This window comes from Tachyglossus aculeatus, chromosome X1 (genome assembly GCF_015852505.1).
Source record: "Tachyglossus aculeatus isolate mTacAcu1 chromosome X1, mTacAcu1.pri, whole genome shotgun sequence".
In the NCBI taxonomy this organism is placed as follows: Eukaryota; Metazoa; Chordata; class Mammalia; order Monotremata; family Tachyglossidae; genus Tachyglossus; species Tachyglossus aculeatus.
The window spans coordinates 70,288,104-70,307,621 of record NC_052101.1 but is presented as its reverse complement, the minus strand read 5'-3'; the positions used below and the strand labels follow the sequence as shown (position 1 = coordinate 70,307,621).

At 41.5% G+C, this 19,518-nt stretch overlaps 1 protein-coding gene across 2 annotated transcripts in view; it reads left to right on the top strand.

Moving 5' to 3' along the window:
• Positions 1–19,518, top strand: part of PTPRG (protein tyrosine phosphatase receptor type G) — a 721,138-nt gene that overhangs the window by 679,156 nt on the left and 22,464 nt on the right. The window contains exons 19-25 of one of the 2 annotated variants that reach the window (XM_038771845.1): positions 1,030–1,164; positions 4,409–4,581; positions 5,604–5,739; positions 6,134–6,280; positions 9,391–9,484; positions 10,863–10,939; positions 11,459–11,587. In XM_038771845.1, the coding sequence (XP_038627773.1) occupies positions 1,030–1,164; positions 4,409–4,581; positions 5,604–5,739; positions 6,134–6,280; positions 9,391–9,484; positions 10,863–10,939; positions 11,459–11,587 (891 nt within the window). Of the gene's footprint in view, positions 1–1,029; positions 1,165–4,408; positions 4,582–5,579; positions 5,740–6,133; positions 6,281–9,390; positions 9,485–10,862; positions 10,940–11,458; positions 11,588–19,518 lie in introns of both variants that reach the window. The other variant, XM_038771844.1, reaches the window with a different exon arrangement.

Here is a 19,518-nt window from a genome sequence, read left to right as displayed (position 1 = left end):
TGTACCTTGGGGATCCCAAATAATATTATAATAACTGTGGTACTTGTTAAGTGTTTATTGTGTGCCAAGCATTTACTCTGTACTAAGTGCTGGTGTGGGTCCAAGAAAATCAGGTGTCACAGTCTAAGTGGAAGAACAAGGATTTAATCCCTATTTTACAGGTAAGGAAACTGAGGCCCAGAGAAGTTAAGTGACTTGCCCTAGGTCACACAGCAGGCAAGTGTCCAAACTGCAATTAAACCCAGGTCTTCTAACTCCCAGACTCTTGATCTTTCCAGTAGGCCACACAGCTTCTCCACCTTTGATTATTTTTCAGTCCAGGGATGGGTAGGCTAGGTATATTAATTTTTCTCCCTGAAAAACCGTGGGGGCAAAACTAGTGGCATCACCTCCACATTAACAAGCCTGAGGGGCCAAGGCCCCCATGACCCCCATAGTATAGGCCTATCTTTATATAGATATATAGCTATATAATCCAAGCATGTCACCCACTGATATTTTACTAGTGTGTTTGTATATAGATATCAGTGGGTGATGTTTGGGATTAGAAAAGACTGCCTAATTGTAGTGCATGTGTTGCTGGACTAGGAGACAGATTCCCAATTTTCCCTCTATTTTCTCTTTGACCTAGGAAGAGTTACCACCTTCGAGTGAGAAATTTTGATGATTAGAAAAATATTAGAAAACAATTAGGGAAAAATAATCTATGTATACATAATGTTTCTACTTAGAAGTTATACAGGAACCGTGAAGTATGGGTCTCATTACTGCTGGGATAGTCTTAATAGTCATAAATTATAGTCTCAACTTTATATATATTTAATTGTTTGAATGTGAGATCTCAAATTTTAGTCAGTCTATTGAGCAGTAGAATTTGACTGACAATTCAGCCCATTTTCTCATCTGTTCATATGTTGCTGTTAATACTGTACTTTTATGTTGCATACTTCAACCATTAAAGTGTATTACAAATAGCAATGCAAAGTCCATTCCGCCCATTCTAATTGGCTTTACAACTCTTTACTTCAGAGAAAATGTGATCAGTACTGGCCAACAGAGAATAGTGAGGAATATGGAAACATTATTGTCACACTGAAGAGCACAAATGTACATGCTTGCTACACCATTCGTCGTTTTTCAGTCAGGAATACAAAAGTGAAAAAGGTAAGTGTAAGAGTATTACACAAAGCTACCATTGTATCAAGATGGTTCTTTAATTTGCTTTTTGTGAACTCTCTTAAAGGATAGTTAAAACCCTATGCCTCTAACCCAGATCTCTTTTGATAGATAGCTAACATTTCAATTCATTTTTTCATTCATTCATTCACATTTGTTGAACATCTGCTGTGGGCAGACCACTGTACTAGGCACTTGGGAGCATTCATTAAGAGTAGAAGACACGGTGTCTGCCCTCAAGTAGCTTATAATATAATGGGAGAGATAGCTAGACATGAGTTGTATACATACCATGGGAACAGAAGGAAAAACAAAGAAAAAAGAACAAATATCCAAATAAATGGAATACATAGATTTATATACACATAAGTGCTAAGGGTGGCCAATAGATGATGACATGGGGCAGAAGAGGTGGGATTGATTAGTGAATGCCTCCTGGAGGAGATGGCTTTTCAGAAACCTTTGAAGGTAGGTAGGAATATAGACTGGTGGATTTGAAAAGAGAGGGAGTTTGATGCAGAGTGAAGGGTATGAGCAATGGGTTGCTGATGGAAAGGTCAAGAATGAGGGACAAATATAAAGTTAGGTTGGGAAGAGCCAAGACTGCCAAACTGAAATGTAGCGGGTGAGGAGTGGAAAGGTAGGAAGGAAAAAGTTGTTGGAGAGTTTTGAATCCAGTGGTCAGGAGTTCCTGTTTGGGGCAAAGAAAAATGGGGAGACATTGAAGGTTTTTCAGGAGCAGAGATGTGTTCTGACTGGAATTTTAGGAAGATCATCCCAGCAGTTGAGCATAGACTGAAGAGGAAAGAGGAAGAAGTTAGGGGGGGACTAATAAAGAGGGCGATGCAGCAATGCGGCCAAGAGTTGAGGAGACCTTGAACCAGGGTGGTGCATGAAAGAGGACAGGAAAATGGGTGGATCTGGGATATGTTGTGGTGAAGAAGTCAGCAGGATTTAGAGCCCAACACTGAATGTGGGGAGGTAAACCGTAGAAAGAACTCAAAGATGACACCAAGGTTTCTGGCTTCTGGAAAAGGGAAGATGAAGATGTTATCAGTGGTGATGGGAAAGTTAGGAGGAGGAGTAGGTTTATGAGGGAACTTTTGCCCTATTGCGTTTAAAGTGCCAATGAGTCATCCATGTCCTGGAGGCAGGAGGAAATATGAAATGTTGAGGCAGGTGAGAGGTCCCTGAATGGTGAGATAGCATTAGGAGCCATCTGCATATAGGTAGTACCTGAAGCCATGTGACTGGATAGCACCCCCATCCTTCCCCCCTCACCCTCCTACCCCCAACCCCAAAAGAATGAAAGTTAAATGGTTCAAATATGAAAGCCCTTGGCAAAGGAATGCTATGGAAAAATAAAATTCAAACAAAGGGTTCAAATGGGCTTAGTTAAAAAAAATTCTTGAAACTCTTTCTTTCCACACCTGAGTAAATTCATCCTCTGAGTGAATTTAGACCTCACTCTGTCATCTACAAGGATCTCTTTTAGCCTCAAAGGTCAGCCCCTTTGTAACTTGAAAAGATTCTATGCCTGTTCACCTTCTTTGCTCACCTGCTTGGATTTTGTGGAGCTTGGTGGATTTGGCCACATTCCTACCTACTCCTGTTGATCATTCCTTTTGCATTTACTGACATCTTTACCAATTCCCCATTGTGTCTTCCTGTAAAGGACTGGCATTCAGAAACCCTCGGTTTTGGAAATGATGCTCCAAATGCTAGATTCACAGAGAAACACAGAGAAATTTTAGTACGGTTAAGCAAAAGGGAGGTTTTCCTGGAGGGCCAGGTAGTTCTGCTTCTTGAACCCTCCATCTCTCCTCCAACCTAGGCCATGAACTGCAGTCTTGCCTGGGCCTGGCCAACACCCACGCCGTTGGGGTGGGGAAAAAGAAGCAGGGATTTTCTCTCATTGTGTCCACCCGGGACTTTGCCAGTCACAGGAAGAGCAGCCCCTTCAAATTGGTAGCTCTGGGCAACTGCCCACTTTGTCTACCCCTATGACTGGCTTACTACCCACAGGGTAAACCCAGCCTTTGCAGAGGTCAACCATGTACCCTCCTATCCTTTCATGGAATGGAGTCTGAACATCACACTCACCTTAAAATCCATCCTACTATCATAGGGGAGAAGGTAGGGGCTTCTTGACTTTTTTGCCCTCCTTCCAAAGCCACTTGGGGATAGAACAGTCATCCACAATCAGATTAGAGCAAAAGCAGATGAGCCTTCTGAATTTTAGGAAAGTAAGACACAGACAAGCTTTGGATATCTGTGATGGTCAACTGAGTCAGAAAGTTTTGTGATCAAAATGTTATTGTCAATAAAATAGGTTAATGTCCTATCCATTTGAGGAATGAAGAAATGGCACCTTAGAGGGGTGAGACTATTATGCCCAAGATCCAGGTCTTCTGATTCCCAGTCCAGGATTCTTCCCACTAGACTTCACTGCCTTCTTACACTTACCGAATGCTCCTGCTGTTTTCTAATTCCAGTCTGTCTAGTTGGGTGAAGGAGAACTGTAGTTTTGTTTTGCTTCTTGTTTGGTTTTCACTTTTGTTTATGCTTTTCCTCCGGTTTTCCAAAGGAAGTGGTAAAGACAATCTCCCTTACCCCAACCCTTACCAAGCCACTCTGAGTGTCATTCTCAGCGATGGCTTATGAAATGGGTGAGGACCAGTGGTGTCTGTCGCTGTCGAGGTCTCAGAGATATTCTGTTGTGTGACCACCGACTGCATCCACTTAGCCCTGACAGCTGTCTCTCAATACGTGCCTCTGGGCACAGGGGGAAATTAAGCAAGAAAGCACAGATGGCTCAATGCAAAAAATCACCACTCCTGCGAAAACAACTCAATCGCATGTCCTGCCGGAGGTATGATATACCTTCCCCGCCCCCGTCTTCTCCTCCCAATCAGCCCCAGTCTGATCTCTTGATGAGGAAGAGACAGCAGTGCCATTCATCAGCACCCTTGGTGTCTGAGCAAAGCTCACCTTGAATGGCAAGGGGCCAGAAAGGATGCCCTACTATATTTTCATGGGCACAGTGTGCAAGTGTGCAAGAGATTCTCTCTTAGTTAACACTCACACTCATGATTACAGTCTCACCTTCCGCAACTTCATCTTTGAATTGAAGGACAGCTTCACTAAGAAACACTCACTTCTCTTTGAAGTCTACTTGCAACTCCTCCAAGTCCATTTGTTAAAACCAATTTTCTTTCCACCCCTTGTTTAGGGTCAGAAGGGAAATCCTAAAGGTCGTCAGAATGAAAGAATAGTCATTCAGTATCACTACACCCAGTGGCCCGACATGGGGGTGCCAGAATATGCCCTGCCCGTTCTGACTTTTGTAAGGAGATCCTCAGCCGCCAGGACACCAGAAATGGGACCTGTACTTGTACACTGCAGGTACGGCAAAGCTTGTATGTACTTTACTGACCGATGTTCATAAGATCATCAGTCCATTCACATTCACAACTTTCATTTAGTGCAGAACATGGTAAATCCGGTTCCTTCCATAAGATGAGAAGACCGTATTGTTTCAAGCAGCAATTTGCTGCTTATGTCATGTTTTATTAGTTTCCTTAATCTTATTAGTTGAAAGTGAACTATTAGAAAAGTCTAGCTGGAGATAAACTTCAGACAGAACAGAACAAATTTTGGGTTTTCTCCTCAGCTTGCTCAATGAATTAGGGTTATTAAGTTTTTAACCAGCTCCCCAATTGTAATATAGTTGGAACTAGCAGTACTTGGCTATGTGCATTTAGTTTTGGATTTGGATGATGTTGCTTGCTTTACATTCTCTTGTGGCAGCTGTTCTAGGAGAAAATGACCCCTTGGCTCTGAATTGCAACACCATTCCTTTCGAGCATATATTCTGTTATGTACTGCCCCATTGAGGTTGTTGGAGCATGTCTTGTGCCTGAAATCCCAAAGAGAATATCTCCATTTTGGGAAAATGATTCAGGAATCTCTAAAATGGAGATAAATGCAAGTCGGGTTACTCTTTATAAGGCTTCCCTGGGTTAGGAGGAAGATGCTGTATGTTTGGGGCCACTGCGAGGACATACCAAATTGAGCCTCATTATTCAGCATGGTAGACCTCAATAACGTTCTAGTTTGTAAACATTTCTTAAATATTTAGGAAAAAAAAATTTTGACTTGAGCCTCATTATTCAGCATGGTAGACCTCAATAATGTTCTAATTTGTAAACATTTCTTAAATATTTAGGAAAAAAAATTTTTGACAAGTAACATGTAGTAAACTAAATGTATTATGAAAATAAACTTTTCAAAAGTAGGATCATTTTAACTATTTAGGTTCCAACTAGGGGTCAAGAATTTTCTAGGTTTAAGTACTTTGACTTTTTTTGTCAATGATAATTGTTAATGTGGTGTAACTGTAGTATTAGTATCTTGGTCTTTCTTAGCGCTGGTGTGGGCAGAACTGGTACCTACATTGTGATAGACAGCATGCTGCAACAGATAAAAGACAAAAGCACAGTTAACATCCTGGGATTCCTGAAACATATCAGGACACAGCGGAACTACCTCGTCCAGACAGAGGTAAGGAGACTGCTATTATCCCTGTGCCTTTCCAAGTGTTGTTTGTTAAGAACAATTTATTGACAGGTGAGATGAGAACAAACAGGTCATTCATTGGTTTAATTGGGTCCGGGAGGTATTTCAGGCGCAGAATCTGCTTTCAAGACAAGAGCGGGAAGGAATTGTTTTGTGCTAAACTTTTGTAGTTGGTATCAGTCAATCAGCAGTATTGATTGAGTGCCTACTGGGTGCAGAATACTGTGCTAAGTTCATGGAAGTACATTAGCGATAAAAGACAGGTTATAGTCCTGCATTTTTGACTAGTGGTGGTTTTAAGTTTAGGACTGTGGTAGCTTAGCAATCACTTTAAGTAATGAAGGTGGCCTAAATGAATGCCTGCTGTTTGCCCTTTTAGGAGCAGTATGTTTTCATTCATGATGCCTTGTTGGAAGCCATTCTCGGAAAGGAGACTGAAGTATCTGCAAACCAGCTGCATGGTTATGTTAATAGCATCCTGATACCCGGGGTTGGAGGAAAGACTCCCCTGGAGAAACAATTCAGGGTACGTCATTAGCATTAAACAATTGAGTGGCCCCTGGTACTGTGCTGGACACCTCAAGGACTTGGCAAAAAGTCAAGGAGTTGTCATCAGTGTTCTGAATTTTCTTATGTTTTTTAATGGCCTTGAAAATGAATACCAAAAAACTGCCATTCCATAATACTTTTTTTTTTGTAACTTGTCTTCATTCTCCTACTGAAAACAGTGGCCTAACTATTTGCCTGGCATGAATTAGGAGTGGCCCAAGGTGACTGAGTGAGCATTTGTAAGGTTGCTGTTGAGAATGTCTCTTCTTCCCATAAAAACAGTTGGGTTTCTATTTTTGATTCTGTTTTTCTGTTTTCATTACTATTACCTTGAGAGCAGAGGAGTAGCAAAGAAGGTCAATTGAGAAATGATTAAGTCCAATTTTGTTGTCCAGAGGTGACACAAGTGAGGTCTCTTTTGTTACCTCAGCTCTCCAATTTGAAGTTCCCTTTCCCTCTCCAGTACGCTTGTATTAGGAGTTTTTCCCTTAAAGGTGGTATTTCAGTTGGAGTTCAGAATTTTGAAACTTATCAGCTTTTACAGTTTTCCACCTATTTTGACTCACTCCTGCAAAAAAATTTTGAAATATTGGGTTTTTTGGATACTGTCAAAGGGAACTGAGTCAGCAGCTTTACTGTTCATAATTTAAACTATCTCCATCAGATACAACTTTCTCCATTTTAAATCCAAGCTGAAGAAACTAAACTGCCAAGCAAATTACACTAGGGGCCAAGTGATAGGAAAGTGGTTAATTCAGCTGACTTGACTTGTTAATCATCTTACATTTTCAGTATGGCTCAGTGGAAAGAGCACGGGCTTAGGAGTCAGAGGACGTGGGTTCTAATCCCTCCTCTGCCACTTGTCTGCTGTATGCCCTTAGGCAAATCACGTAACTTCTCTGTGCCTCAGCTACCTCATCTGTAAAATGGGGATTAAAAGTGTGAGCCCCACATGGGACAACCTGAACTTTGTTTCTACCCCAGTACTTAGAACAGTGCTTAGCACATAGTAAGCGCTTAACAAATACCATTATTATCATCATTATTACTATTATTATTATTTCTTCGCAGTCCCTTTATGGGGAAAAGTGAGCAGTGCATGCCAAATGGAATCCATGTTCAGTAAGCTCATTGTGGACAGGGAACATCTCTACCAACTCTATTGTATTGTACTCTCCCAAGCGCTAAATAAATATGCTCTGCACACAGTAAGCACTCAATATATGATTGATATGCACATAAGTACTCAATAAATATGATTGATTGATGTTTTGCCACTCTAATGGTCCATTTTCAGGGTGTAGAGCAGGATATTTCTGATCTTTTTGAAGATGACATGAAAATGGTGATATTTTATTTTACCAAATTCAGTTTTCCTTGCCTCATTTGGAAATTCTTGCACCTGCATGCTTGCTTTTTAAAAAATATTCATCAACCTGTTCATTCATTGGGAAGCATCATTCATTCATTCATTCAGTCGTATTTATTGAGATTTATTGAGTGCTTACTGTGTGCAGAGCAGTGTACTAAGCTCTTGGGAAGTACACATCGGCAACATATAGAGACGGTCCCTACCCAACAACGGGCTCACAGTCTAGAAGGGGGAAACAGACAACAATAGTATCTTCACAAAGCATTAGCCACATTTAGAGCTCAAGTAGGAAGAGAAACCAGTAAGAGCAGGAAAACTCCTGAAGAATGGAAATTCATGTTGGCTGGAAGGGATAGTACACTATGTGAATTTATTTGGGTATAGCTCTTGGAGAAGCACTCCATTTCAGAATCAAGGGTTATATATGAGAAGCAGCATGGCTCAGTGGAAAGAGCCCGGGCTTGGGAGTCAGAGGTTACAGGTTCTAATCCCAGCTCTGCCACTCGTCAGCTGTGTGACTTTGGGCAAGTCACTTAACTTCTCTGAGCCTCAGTTCCCTCATCTGTAAAATGGGGATGAAGACTCTGAGCCCCATGTGGGACAACCTGATCACCTTGTATCCTCCCCAGCGCTTAGAACAGTGCTTGTCACATAGTAAGTGCTTAACAAATGCCATCATTATTATTATTAAAAGTGTATAACATATAAAGGGATAACATTAGGGATTGTGACATTACTGTTAATCCAAATCTCTTGAACATGAACTCTAATGCAGCTTGGTGCAAAGTTTCTCACTTGGATGGTTATCTATTGCCAGTCTGGGTCCTGCGCATAGTGCTATAAATAGCTTTAATAATAATAATTATGGTATTTGTTAAGCACTTACTATGTGCCAAACACTATTCTAAGCGCTGGGGTAGATACAAGGTAATCAGGTTGTCCCACATGGGGCTCACAATCTTAATCCCCATTTTACAGATGAGATAACTGAGGCACAGAGAAATTAAGTGGCTTGCCCAAAGTCACACAGCAGACACGTTGGCAGAGCAGGAATTAGTACCCACATCCTCTTTCTCCTAAGCTCTTCCTCTTTCTCCTAAGCTCATCCTCTTTCTCCTAAACTCATCCTCTTTCCACTAAGCCATGCTTTGCATTTTACCTTTGTTCATTCCTTTTCCAGGAAGACCCAAGTAGATTTTATTCCATGAGCTCTGATTTCAACTGTAGAGTCAACTGTTTGAAACTGTCCAGGCATCATATTTTTTTTAAATAAACTTAATACATTTGTATGTGTGTGTGTGTGTGTGTGTGTGTGTGTGTATACACACATCTATATAGCTATAGCTATGTATCTATATCTATAGATAGATTTGTATACACGCACACAAAATATAGTAATCTGCCCTTTGTTTTCAGAGATGATACCACTGATGGTGAATTTTTTACTTCAGGCACATTTGTGGCTGAAAAGGCTAATGTGGGACCAACAGTCCCTAATACAGTGTACAGTATGTATGTATCTATATCTATATGTATAGATATAGATATAGGTATATATATATGTATATATACAGAGAGAGAGAGAGAGAGAGACATTTATAGTTTAATGTAAAAGTGAACTTTGTTACCAGTGTCCAGGTAACTGGTTATTTGTCTTCCAGAGTCTTGTTTCACAGATCTAAAATTAAGACTTAGACATGCATTTTTTCTTTCAGCTGGTTACTCAATGTAATGCAAAATATGTGGAATGCTTTAGTGCTCAGAAGGAATGCAACAAAGAGAAGAACAGAAACTCATCAGTTGTACCATGTAAGATCTTGTATTTGCTTTGATTTTTGCTGTGATTTTTATATATATTGAATTCAGTTCATCATTGGCATTTGGAGAAAGCAGCTAGAAAAAGAAATGCTTTGTTTTGTCTCTGAAATCACCTTGATAAAACTGGTTATATTCATTCATTCAATTGAATTTATTTAGCGCTTACTTTGTGCAGATCACTGTACAAGGCTCTTGATTTAAACTGATGTTCAGTTTACAGGGTTATCATCAGCATTATTATTGTTACTAGTAGATGCTAGAATGTAGACTGTAAGCTCGTTATGGGCAGGAAAGATGTCTGCTAATTCTGTTGTATTGTACTCTCCTAAGTGCTTAGTACAGTGCTCTGCACATAATGAGCACTCAATAAATACCATTGATTGATTGCTAACAGTTATTAAGAACTTATAGGATGCAAAGCACTGTACTAAATGCTGGGGTTATTACAGGAAAATCAATTAAGATATGGTTCCTGGCCCTCAAGAGGCTTACAATCAAAGTAGGGGTGGACAGACCCATACAAAAAGAATAATATAAACACAATAAAAATAAATTTAAATAAAATGACAAAAATATCAAGAGTAGAAAAGAAGAACTTAATTTGGAGGGGGCATTTTTTTGTCACCACTTCAGGTAAAGTCATTGGCTACAAACTGCCACAACTGAATGCTAAATATTTGGACAATTACCAATACATTGAATTTTTGTCTTACTACATTGCTAATGAATACTGCAATTCTTACAGATCTCTATAATGATTCAGCTGGGTTTGGCTGATTTTTGTAGCATTGCAACTACAGTGATGGAATTCAATAAACTCTACAGACTCTAAAATGAATTTTATACACAACAGAAAATTGGGACGGGGATAAGTCAACATGCCTTATATAGAGGTGATTTTTAGAATTGATTAGCTAATCAGTGAGAGTGTCTCCCATCTGAGTTCAGACCAAAATTTTCAGGCAACAAATGTACGTGAGGAGGTTATAAAAGAACAGAGTCTTGAAAAATCCCTTCACTAGATTTCTGTACAATGGTAAAAAATTGCAATACCATCCAGAGCTAGTTGAAAACACTGTCATCTCTGCACATAGCACTCATGGTGCTATAACCAGCTGGAAAAATCTTTACAATAGTAAAATTTGATTCCTGAAATAACTTTGCCCTTCCAGGAGAATGCTGGAGAATTCCATTTTATAGTCTACCTTAGCTGACTTAACTTTAACATGATTAAAATATAGGTCTGTTTGGAATGGAAATACAGATTCGAGGGGATATGTTTATATATTACTTGTTAAATCTCAAAGAAGCTCTGTTGATTCTGTATGCATAACGATAAGAATGTGTTATTTTTATTTCCATATGATAGCTGAGCGTGCTAGGGTGGGTCTTGCACCGCTGCCTGGAATGAAAGGAACTGATTACATTAATGCATCGTACATCATGGTGAGAAACCAACACTTAATTATAAATAAAGTCAATTAAACTGAAAGGTGCTAAATACTAGATCCCATAATGACTGACTTGGTTTTTTCAAGTAATGCCTGAATATTGAAGATGAGAGTATGCCGATTTCTCTAACACAAAAGAAAGCCTACAGAAGTTTCTAATCAGTGGATTACAAAAGTGTTCAAATTAAAGTCATTTTGAAGAATTGATTTTTATTGTAAATTCATCCTTCCACATATTTGAATAAATGTTGAAATTAGTGTTAAGTAAAAACAGCAGGAAGCTACAAAGTGAAACATATTTGGAGAGAAAATTGTCTACAAATGTTAACAAAAGTAAACTTAAAAATTTGGTCTAAAATGTTGACTGCTTTATAAAATTACATTAGCATAGCATAGTATTAGCATAGTCAAAACAATACTGTATGGTTCACAGACCTCAGGGCTATAAAGCAACTTAAATGTATCAAGAGAAAAAAAGCCATTTGTAACTACGGATTTTTTTTCCTAATTGAAGGGTTATTATAGGAGCAATGAATTCATCATAACCCAGCATCCTCTGCCACATACTACTAAAGATTTCTGGCGAATGATTTGGGATCATAATGCACAGATCATTGTCATGCTGCCAGATAACCAGAGCTTGGTGAGTGACACATTCAACGTCTGCTATATATTAATGAGCATAGAGAGATAGGAACATTAAGTTCTTTGATACCATACCATATGGATCAGTCAATCAATGGTATTTATTGAGAACTTACTCTGCACAGCACTGTATTAAGAGCTTGGGAGAGTATAATAAAGTAATAATAATGATGATGGTATTTGTTAAGTGTTTACTATGTTCTAAGCACTGTTCTAAGCACTGGGGTAGATACAAATTAGTCATTCAGGTTGGAAACAGTCCCTGTCCCACATAGGGCTCACACTCTTAATCCCCATTTTTCAGATGAGGTAACTGAGGCCCAGAGAAGTGAAGTGACTTGCCCAAGGTCACACAGCAGACGTGGGGCAGAGTCGGAATTAGAACCCATGACCTTCTGACTCCCAGGCCCGTGCTCTATTCACTAAGCCACGCTGTGTCTCATAAACACGAAGTAGACACACTCACTGCTCTCAAGGAGCTTACAGTCTAGCAGGGGAGAGTATAGTCACCATATCTGCTAGTGGATTAAACACATCAATATAAAGCTTGCACTTCTTCTCATGGTTTACTCATGTATGTAGCATTTTCCCTAAGTGTAATGCAGATGAGAAACTATTAATCTGGCAGTTGAAGTCTTGGGTTATAATGACTGTATCCTAATCCTCCTCGACCTCTCAGCTGCCTTCGACACGGTGGACCACCCCCTTCTCCTCAACACGCTATCCAACCTTGGCTTCACAGACTCCGTCCTCTCCTGGTTCTCCTCTTATCTCTCCGGTCGTTCATTCTCAGTCTCTTTTGCAGGCTCCTCCTCCCCCTCCCATCCCCTTATTGTGGGGGTTCCCCAAGGTTCAGTTCTTGGTCCCCTTCTGTTCTCGATCTACACTCTCTCCCTTGGTGACCTCATTCGCTCCCACGGCTTCAACTATCATCTCTACGCTGATGACACCCAAATCTACATCTCTGCCCCTGCTCTTTCCCCCTCCCTCCAGGCTCGCATCTCCTCCTGCCTTCAGGACATCTCCATCTGGATGTCTGCCCGCCACCTAAAACTCAACATGTCCAAGACTGAACTCCTTGCCTTCCCTCCCAAACCCTGCCCTCTCCCTGACTTTCCCATCACTGTTGACGGCACTACCATCCTTCCCGTCTCACAAGCCCGCAACCTTGGTGTCATCCTCGACTCTGCTCTCTCGTTCACCCCTCACATCCAAGCCGTCACCAAAACCTGCCGGTCTCAGCTCCGCAACATTGCCTAGATCCGCCCTTTCCTCTCCATCCAAACCGCTACCCTGCTCGTTCAAGCTCTCATCCTATCCCGTCTGGACTACTGCATCAGCCTTCTCTCTGATCTCCCATCCTCGTGTCTCTCCCCACTTCGATCCATACTTCATGCTGCTGCCCGGATTGTCTTTGTCCAGAAACGCTCTGGGCATGTTACTCCCCTCCTCAAAAATCTCCAGTGGCTACCAATCAATCTGCGCATCAGGCAGAAACGCCTCACCCTGGGCTTCAAGGCTGTCCATCACCTCGCCCCCTCCTACCTCACCTCCCTTCTCTCCTTCTACAGCCCAGCCCGCACCCTCCGCTCCTCTGCCGCTAATCTCCTCATCGTACCTCGCTCTTGCCTGTCCCGCCATCGACCCCTGGCCCACGTCATCCCCCGGGCCTGGAATGCCCTCCCTCTGCCCATCCGCCAAGCTAGCTCTCTTCCTCCCTTCAAGGCCCTACTGAGAGCTCACCTCCTCCAGGAGGCCTTCCCAGACTGAGTCCTCTCCTTCCTCTCCCCCTCGCCCCCCTCTCCATCCCGCCGTCTTACCTCTTTCCCTTCCCCACAGCACCTGTATATATGTACATATGTTTGTACATATTTATTACTCTATTTATTTATTTATTTTACTTGTGCATATCTATTCTATTTATTTTATTTTGTTAATAAGTTTGGGTTTGTTCTCTGTCTCCCCCTTCTAGACTGTGAGCCCACTGTTGGGTAGGGACTGTCTCTATATGTTGCCAACTTGTACTTTCCAAGCACTTAGTACAGTGCTCTGCACACAGTAAGCGCTCAATAAATATGATTGATTGATTGATTGACTCTGTAACCAACTGGCTGAGTGACCTTAAATAACTTCTCTGGGCACCAGTGTTCCAAACTGAAGGTGGCAATATTTCCCTATTTCACAGAAATGGTTTGAGAATAAATGAGGTTCATGGAAATCGCTTCTAAATTCTTGGTCCCAAAACATCAATCAAATTTATTGAGTGCTTACTGTGTGCAGAACACTGTACTAAGCACTTCTAAGAGTACAATATAACAGAGTCTTTAGGCACATTCCTTGCCCACATTGAGCCTACAGTCTAGATGGGGAGATAGACATTAATATAAATAAATAAGTGACAGATATATACTTAAGTGCTGTGGGGCTGAGAGATGAATTAAGGGAAAAAAATCCTAGTGCAGGGGTGACACAGAAGAGAGTGGGAGAAGCAGGAAGATAAGGGCTTAGTTGGGAGAGGTCTGTAAACATCATGTAAATATAGTATATATGGTTTTGTATAATGGAATATACATCTGTATAAACATGTTCTTTTTCCCAAACCAGTAGATGAAGGGTATTTTGGATTTAAGTCATAGTATGAGTCCACTGCTGTGATAGTAATGAACTTCTAAGGACCTCACAAAATTAAGTAAGGATAATAGGGAGAGTGTGGAATTGTGTTGCATGGAATGCCATTTGTAGACTGTTGAGTAATGGAATATGCTGATGTAGTGTATAAAATGACACCAGATCCTGAATTTAGTCAGGCCACACTTAGCAGAAACACTTTCCTTGCAGAGCTGTTTTTGACCTCAGAGGGGACTCAGATACATGAAGTTCATGCTCTAGAGATGACATTGAAAATCCAAACTGTGGAGTGTTATATGACTGTTACTTTTTAATCAAAAAAGAATTGCATGTGATGGTGCACTGATTATGAATTTGTATGCCCAGTGAATAGAACTGTCTTCACTTTACAGAACTATGTCAGATCCTATAAATAAGAAACCTTGATATTTTAAGAAAATCCAGAAGGTTAAAAAACAAGAAGTTGAGAGAGTATAAGTACTCAGATTAGCTGGCAAGGATCGTCTTTTATGACTTGGAATGTATACAGCTCCTTTGGCCTAAGCACCTCTTGAAGCATTTTGTATTTAGACTATTTAAGTATCCTTAGGTAAGCAAGCTGGGTTTTGTTACCCCAATTTTTCAATTAAGGACTCTAAGGTACAGTGGCCTTGTCTACGGTCTCATTTTGAGAATTTAGAGAGCAGTGGTTCAGGCCCCATATTCCAAAAGTGATGACCTGTCCGTTAAGTCACTGGGTACCATGTCAGAGGTAAATAGGTACCACTGCTGTTGCTGACGGGGGGCCACAAATCTCCCTGTCACTTCCATCCTTTTTTTTTACTTGTCCAATCTAGGACAGGGGTTGGGTTTTTTTGTTGTTTTTTTGTTTGTTTGTTTTATGGCAGGGCTCACTCAGGATTGGGGTGGCCAAGCAATGATCTCACCAAAGCCCAGGGACACAAGTTTAAAGGAGGTTTGGGATGGCTATGTATTAGGGGCATAGAAGAATGGAGTGAGGGCAGAGCGAATAAAGGACAAAAGTGGCACGGGCTCTCCCAAGCATTTCCAGTTTGGGGGAAACTATGGGTGGCTGCACCATGCCAGAGACATTTGAGGAACAGCCTGCAACAGCAGTAGCAGCAGCTTAGGAGCTGTGAGGTGGCAGCAGCAGTAGAGAAGTCTCAGCTGATTTTCTCTCAGTTCACTTGCTGCTGCGGCGGCCTATGCAGAAAAGATAACGAGGCAACTGCTTGTGTGGCTCTGTTTCTGTGCTTGTCTGTTGACCCATTGGCCTCTCTTCCTCTGTGAGTGTGTTGGGGGTGTGTCTGTGTATTTCTTTGCTTCTCTTTGCCAGTCTCTCCTGCCCTGTGATCTGTCAGCTTCTTTTTTTTCTATGCTCTCTTGTACCATTTTTCCCGTTTCTCCCCTTCTCTGCCTCTCTCCATTGTTCTCCTCCTTAGCACTGTTGCTGACTTGTACTTCCTAAGCGCTTAGTACAGTGTTCTGCACACAGTAAGCGCTCAATAAATATGAATGAATGAATGAATGCCGAAGCCCCCAGCCCCCACAGGAGCAGAAGGCAGGTAAAGGATGTGGACCGGGCCTTCTGCCAAATGTTGAGCCAAAATTTCTGTCCACTTCTGTTGTGCGTGATTCTTCAGAATGATGGGTCTTCTCTTCACCCAGATGAGAAAATTGAAACACATAAATATTACATGACTTGCCCCAAATTACATAGGACCAGAGCCAAGAATAGAATGAAAACTAATTCTCGGTTCATTAATACACCATGAAACTGTAACATTGGACTAGAATCAAATGGTTAAAATCTATTGATCCCAATTCTACCAGTGTCTTAAACTATTCCTTTATAGTAAATTAGGCACTTTGGGAAGACTCAAGTCACTAAGGGACTGTTTACTGCGTTACTGCCTATATTTGGAAAAGCAACATAGCCTAATGGAAAGAGCATGGCCCTTGGATTTGGGTGACTGGGATTCTAATCCTGCTGTCTGACCTTGGGCAAGTCACTTAACTTCTTTGTGCCACAGTTTCCTCATCTGCAAAATGGGAATTAAATTCCTCTGTACGTACACACACACACACACACACACACACACACACACACACACACACACACACGAGACAAGGGACTGTGTCTGACCTGATTATCTTATTTTGTCCCAGGACTCAGTATAGTACTTGCTTGGCACATAGAAAGTGCTCAATAAATACCACTATATTATTGTTATATTATTATTGCTGCAATTCCGTAACAGTCCCTATAAGACTCCTAAACACCCTCATAGACTCATAAAGAGCACCATTTGCTTAACTTATTACCAGGAAGCAATTTTAGGCAGTGGGAGGAACAGACTCTATGTTTAGAGCCAGACTTTGTGTACAAGTGAGAACACGCTTTCCTGCAAATTTAATGTAATCAGTAACTAAACTTCTGCATGTCCTGATACCTTAAAGTATTGTTCTTTAGATCAACTAATTACAATATAATGTAAGTATCAGTCCTTAACACATTCCCTAATACAACCCAGCCCACACACTTTGTCCCTCTAACGCTAGCCTACTCACTGTACTTAGATCTTGTCTGTCTCACCATCGACCTCTCACCCACGCCCTTGCCCACATCCTGCCTCTGGCCTGGAACTCCTTCCCTTTCATATCCAACAATTACTCCCCCCACCTTCAAAGCCTTATTGAAGACACATCTCCTCCAAGAGGCCTTCCCTGACTAAGCCCTCATTTCCTCTTTTCCCACTCCCTTCTGCGTCACCCTTACTCTCTTTGTTTACCACACCCTTCCACAGCAGTTATGTACATATCCGTAATTTATTTGTTTATATTAATGTCTGGATTCCCCTTTAGACTGTAAGTTTGCTGTGGGCAGGGAATGTGTCAGTTATTTTGTTGTGTTGTACTCTCCTAAGCCCTGCACACTGTAAGTGCTCAATAAATACAATTGATTGATTCCCCTTTACTTTTACTAAGTAGGTACTGTTGCACTACATGCTCCTATCTATTAAGATAATATTCAAAATTCTGCTTTCTATGGTTCATAAGTTCAGTAATTTTTAGTGAGGCAGCTAAGTAAAATAGCCAATGTGGTTGGCCCAAGTGATTTTCTGTCTATTCTTTTTTCAGTTATGATGAATTTGATGTTTCTCTGAACTATGCATTCACAGAGGGGATCCCCATAATTCTTTAAACAAAGTTTAATCCATACTATATGGAATTGACCTTGTTGGACTATAAATGCTGGGGTGGGAAATGCTATGCCAAATGAGCTGAATCTTGTTATAATGTGTAAAATAGTATTCACATTAATTCTCATAGTGTCACCTCACCTGCCTTCTCTTCCACACACCTGTTGCCCACATCCTGCCTCTGGCCCGGAACACCCTCCCTCCTCGAATTCAACAGACAATTGCTCTCCCCCACTTCAAAGCCTTTTTGAAAGCACGTCTCCTCCAAGAGACCTTGACTAAGCCCCACTTTCCTCTTCTCCCACTCCCTTCTGGGTCACCCTGACTTGCTCCCTTTGCTCTTCCTCACTCCCAGCCTCACAGCACTTATGTACATATCTGTAATTTACTTATATTAATGTTTATCTCCCTCCCTCTAGACTATAAACTCATTGTGGGCAGGGAATGTGTCTGTTTACTGTTATACGATACTCTCCCAAGCACTTAGTGCAGTGCTGTGCACACAGTAAGTGCTCAATAAATACAAATTGAATGAACACCTACTCCCCACAAATATGCTGTCCCCCAGTAGACCTCTGATCTTTTAACCCCCTCCAAGTCTCTTAAGTCATCATGCCCCATTTGGTCTCCATAGCCAAACTGCTTTCAAACATGCTCATGTATCTCGGATCCTAAAAAAAAAAAGCCCTACCTTGACCCCTCTGTTCCTCTCAGTTATCACCCCCATCTCTATCCTACCATTTCTCTCCAAACTCCTTGAGCAGATTGTCTGCACCTGCTGCCTCTATTTCCTCTCCTTCAATTCTCTCCCTGACCTCCTCCAATCTGGCTTCCATCCCTTCACTCCACAGAAACTGCCTTCTATAATGTCAACAGTGACCTTCCTCTCTACTCCACCGTCAATCTCCTTGACCTCTTATCTGCCTTTGACACTGTGGACTATCCCCTTCTCCTTGAAACATTATCCAGCCTTGTCTCCACTGACACTGTCCTCTCCTGGCTTTCCTCCTATATCTCTGTCTGCTCCTTCTCATTCTTTTTCACAGGCTCCTCTACCTCCCTCCAACAGTGGGAGTTGCTCAAGACTCTGTTCTGGGACCCCATTCCTTTGGGGTTTATCTCTTTCTGGCCATTCATCACAGTCTCTTTCACAGGCTCCTCCTCTGCCTGCCAGCCCCTATCCGTGGGAGTCCCTCAAGATTCAGTTCTGAATCCCCTTTTATTCTCCATCTACACCCACTCCCTTGGAGAACCCTGATCTCTGTCCTTCTCTGCAGTCTCGCATTTCCTCCTGCCTTCAAGACATCTCTACTTGGATGTCCCACCAATACCTCAAACTTAATATGTCCAAAACAGAACTTCTTTTCTTCCCACCCAAACCCTGCCCTTCTGAGAAACAGTGTGACTTAGTGGATAGAGAATGGGCCTGAGAATCATAAGGATGTCTGCTGTGTGACCTTGGGCAACTCAACTTCTCTGGGCCTCAGTTAACTCACTTGTTAAGTGGGGATTTTCCTACTACAACTCAACCTGCACACTTCGTGCCTCTAATGCTAACCTTCTCACTGTACCTCGATATTGTCTGTTTCACTGCCATCCTCTCACTCACATCCTACCTCTGGCCTGGAACACCCTCCCTCCTCATATCAAACAGATAATTTCTTACCCCACTTCAAAACCTTATTGAAGGCACATCTCCTCCAAGAAGCATTCCCTGACTAAGCCCTCCTCTACTCTTCTCCCACTCCCTTCTGTGTCTCTCTTACTGGCTCCTTTATCATCCCTCCCATCCCCACAGCACATATGTATATATCTGTATATATGTAATTTATGTATTTATCTATTTATAATGTTTGTCTCCCCCTCTAGACTGTTAGCTCATTGTGGGCAGGAATGTGTCTTCTGTTATATTGTACTCTTCCAAGTGCTTAATACAGTGCTTTGCACACAGTAAGTGCTCAATAAATAGCATTGATGATGATGATGATTAAGAGAGTGAGCCCCATGTGGAACAGGGACTGTTTCCAACCTGATTAACTTGTATCTATCCCAGTGCTTAGAACAGTGCTTGGCACATAATAAGCACTTAACAAGTACC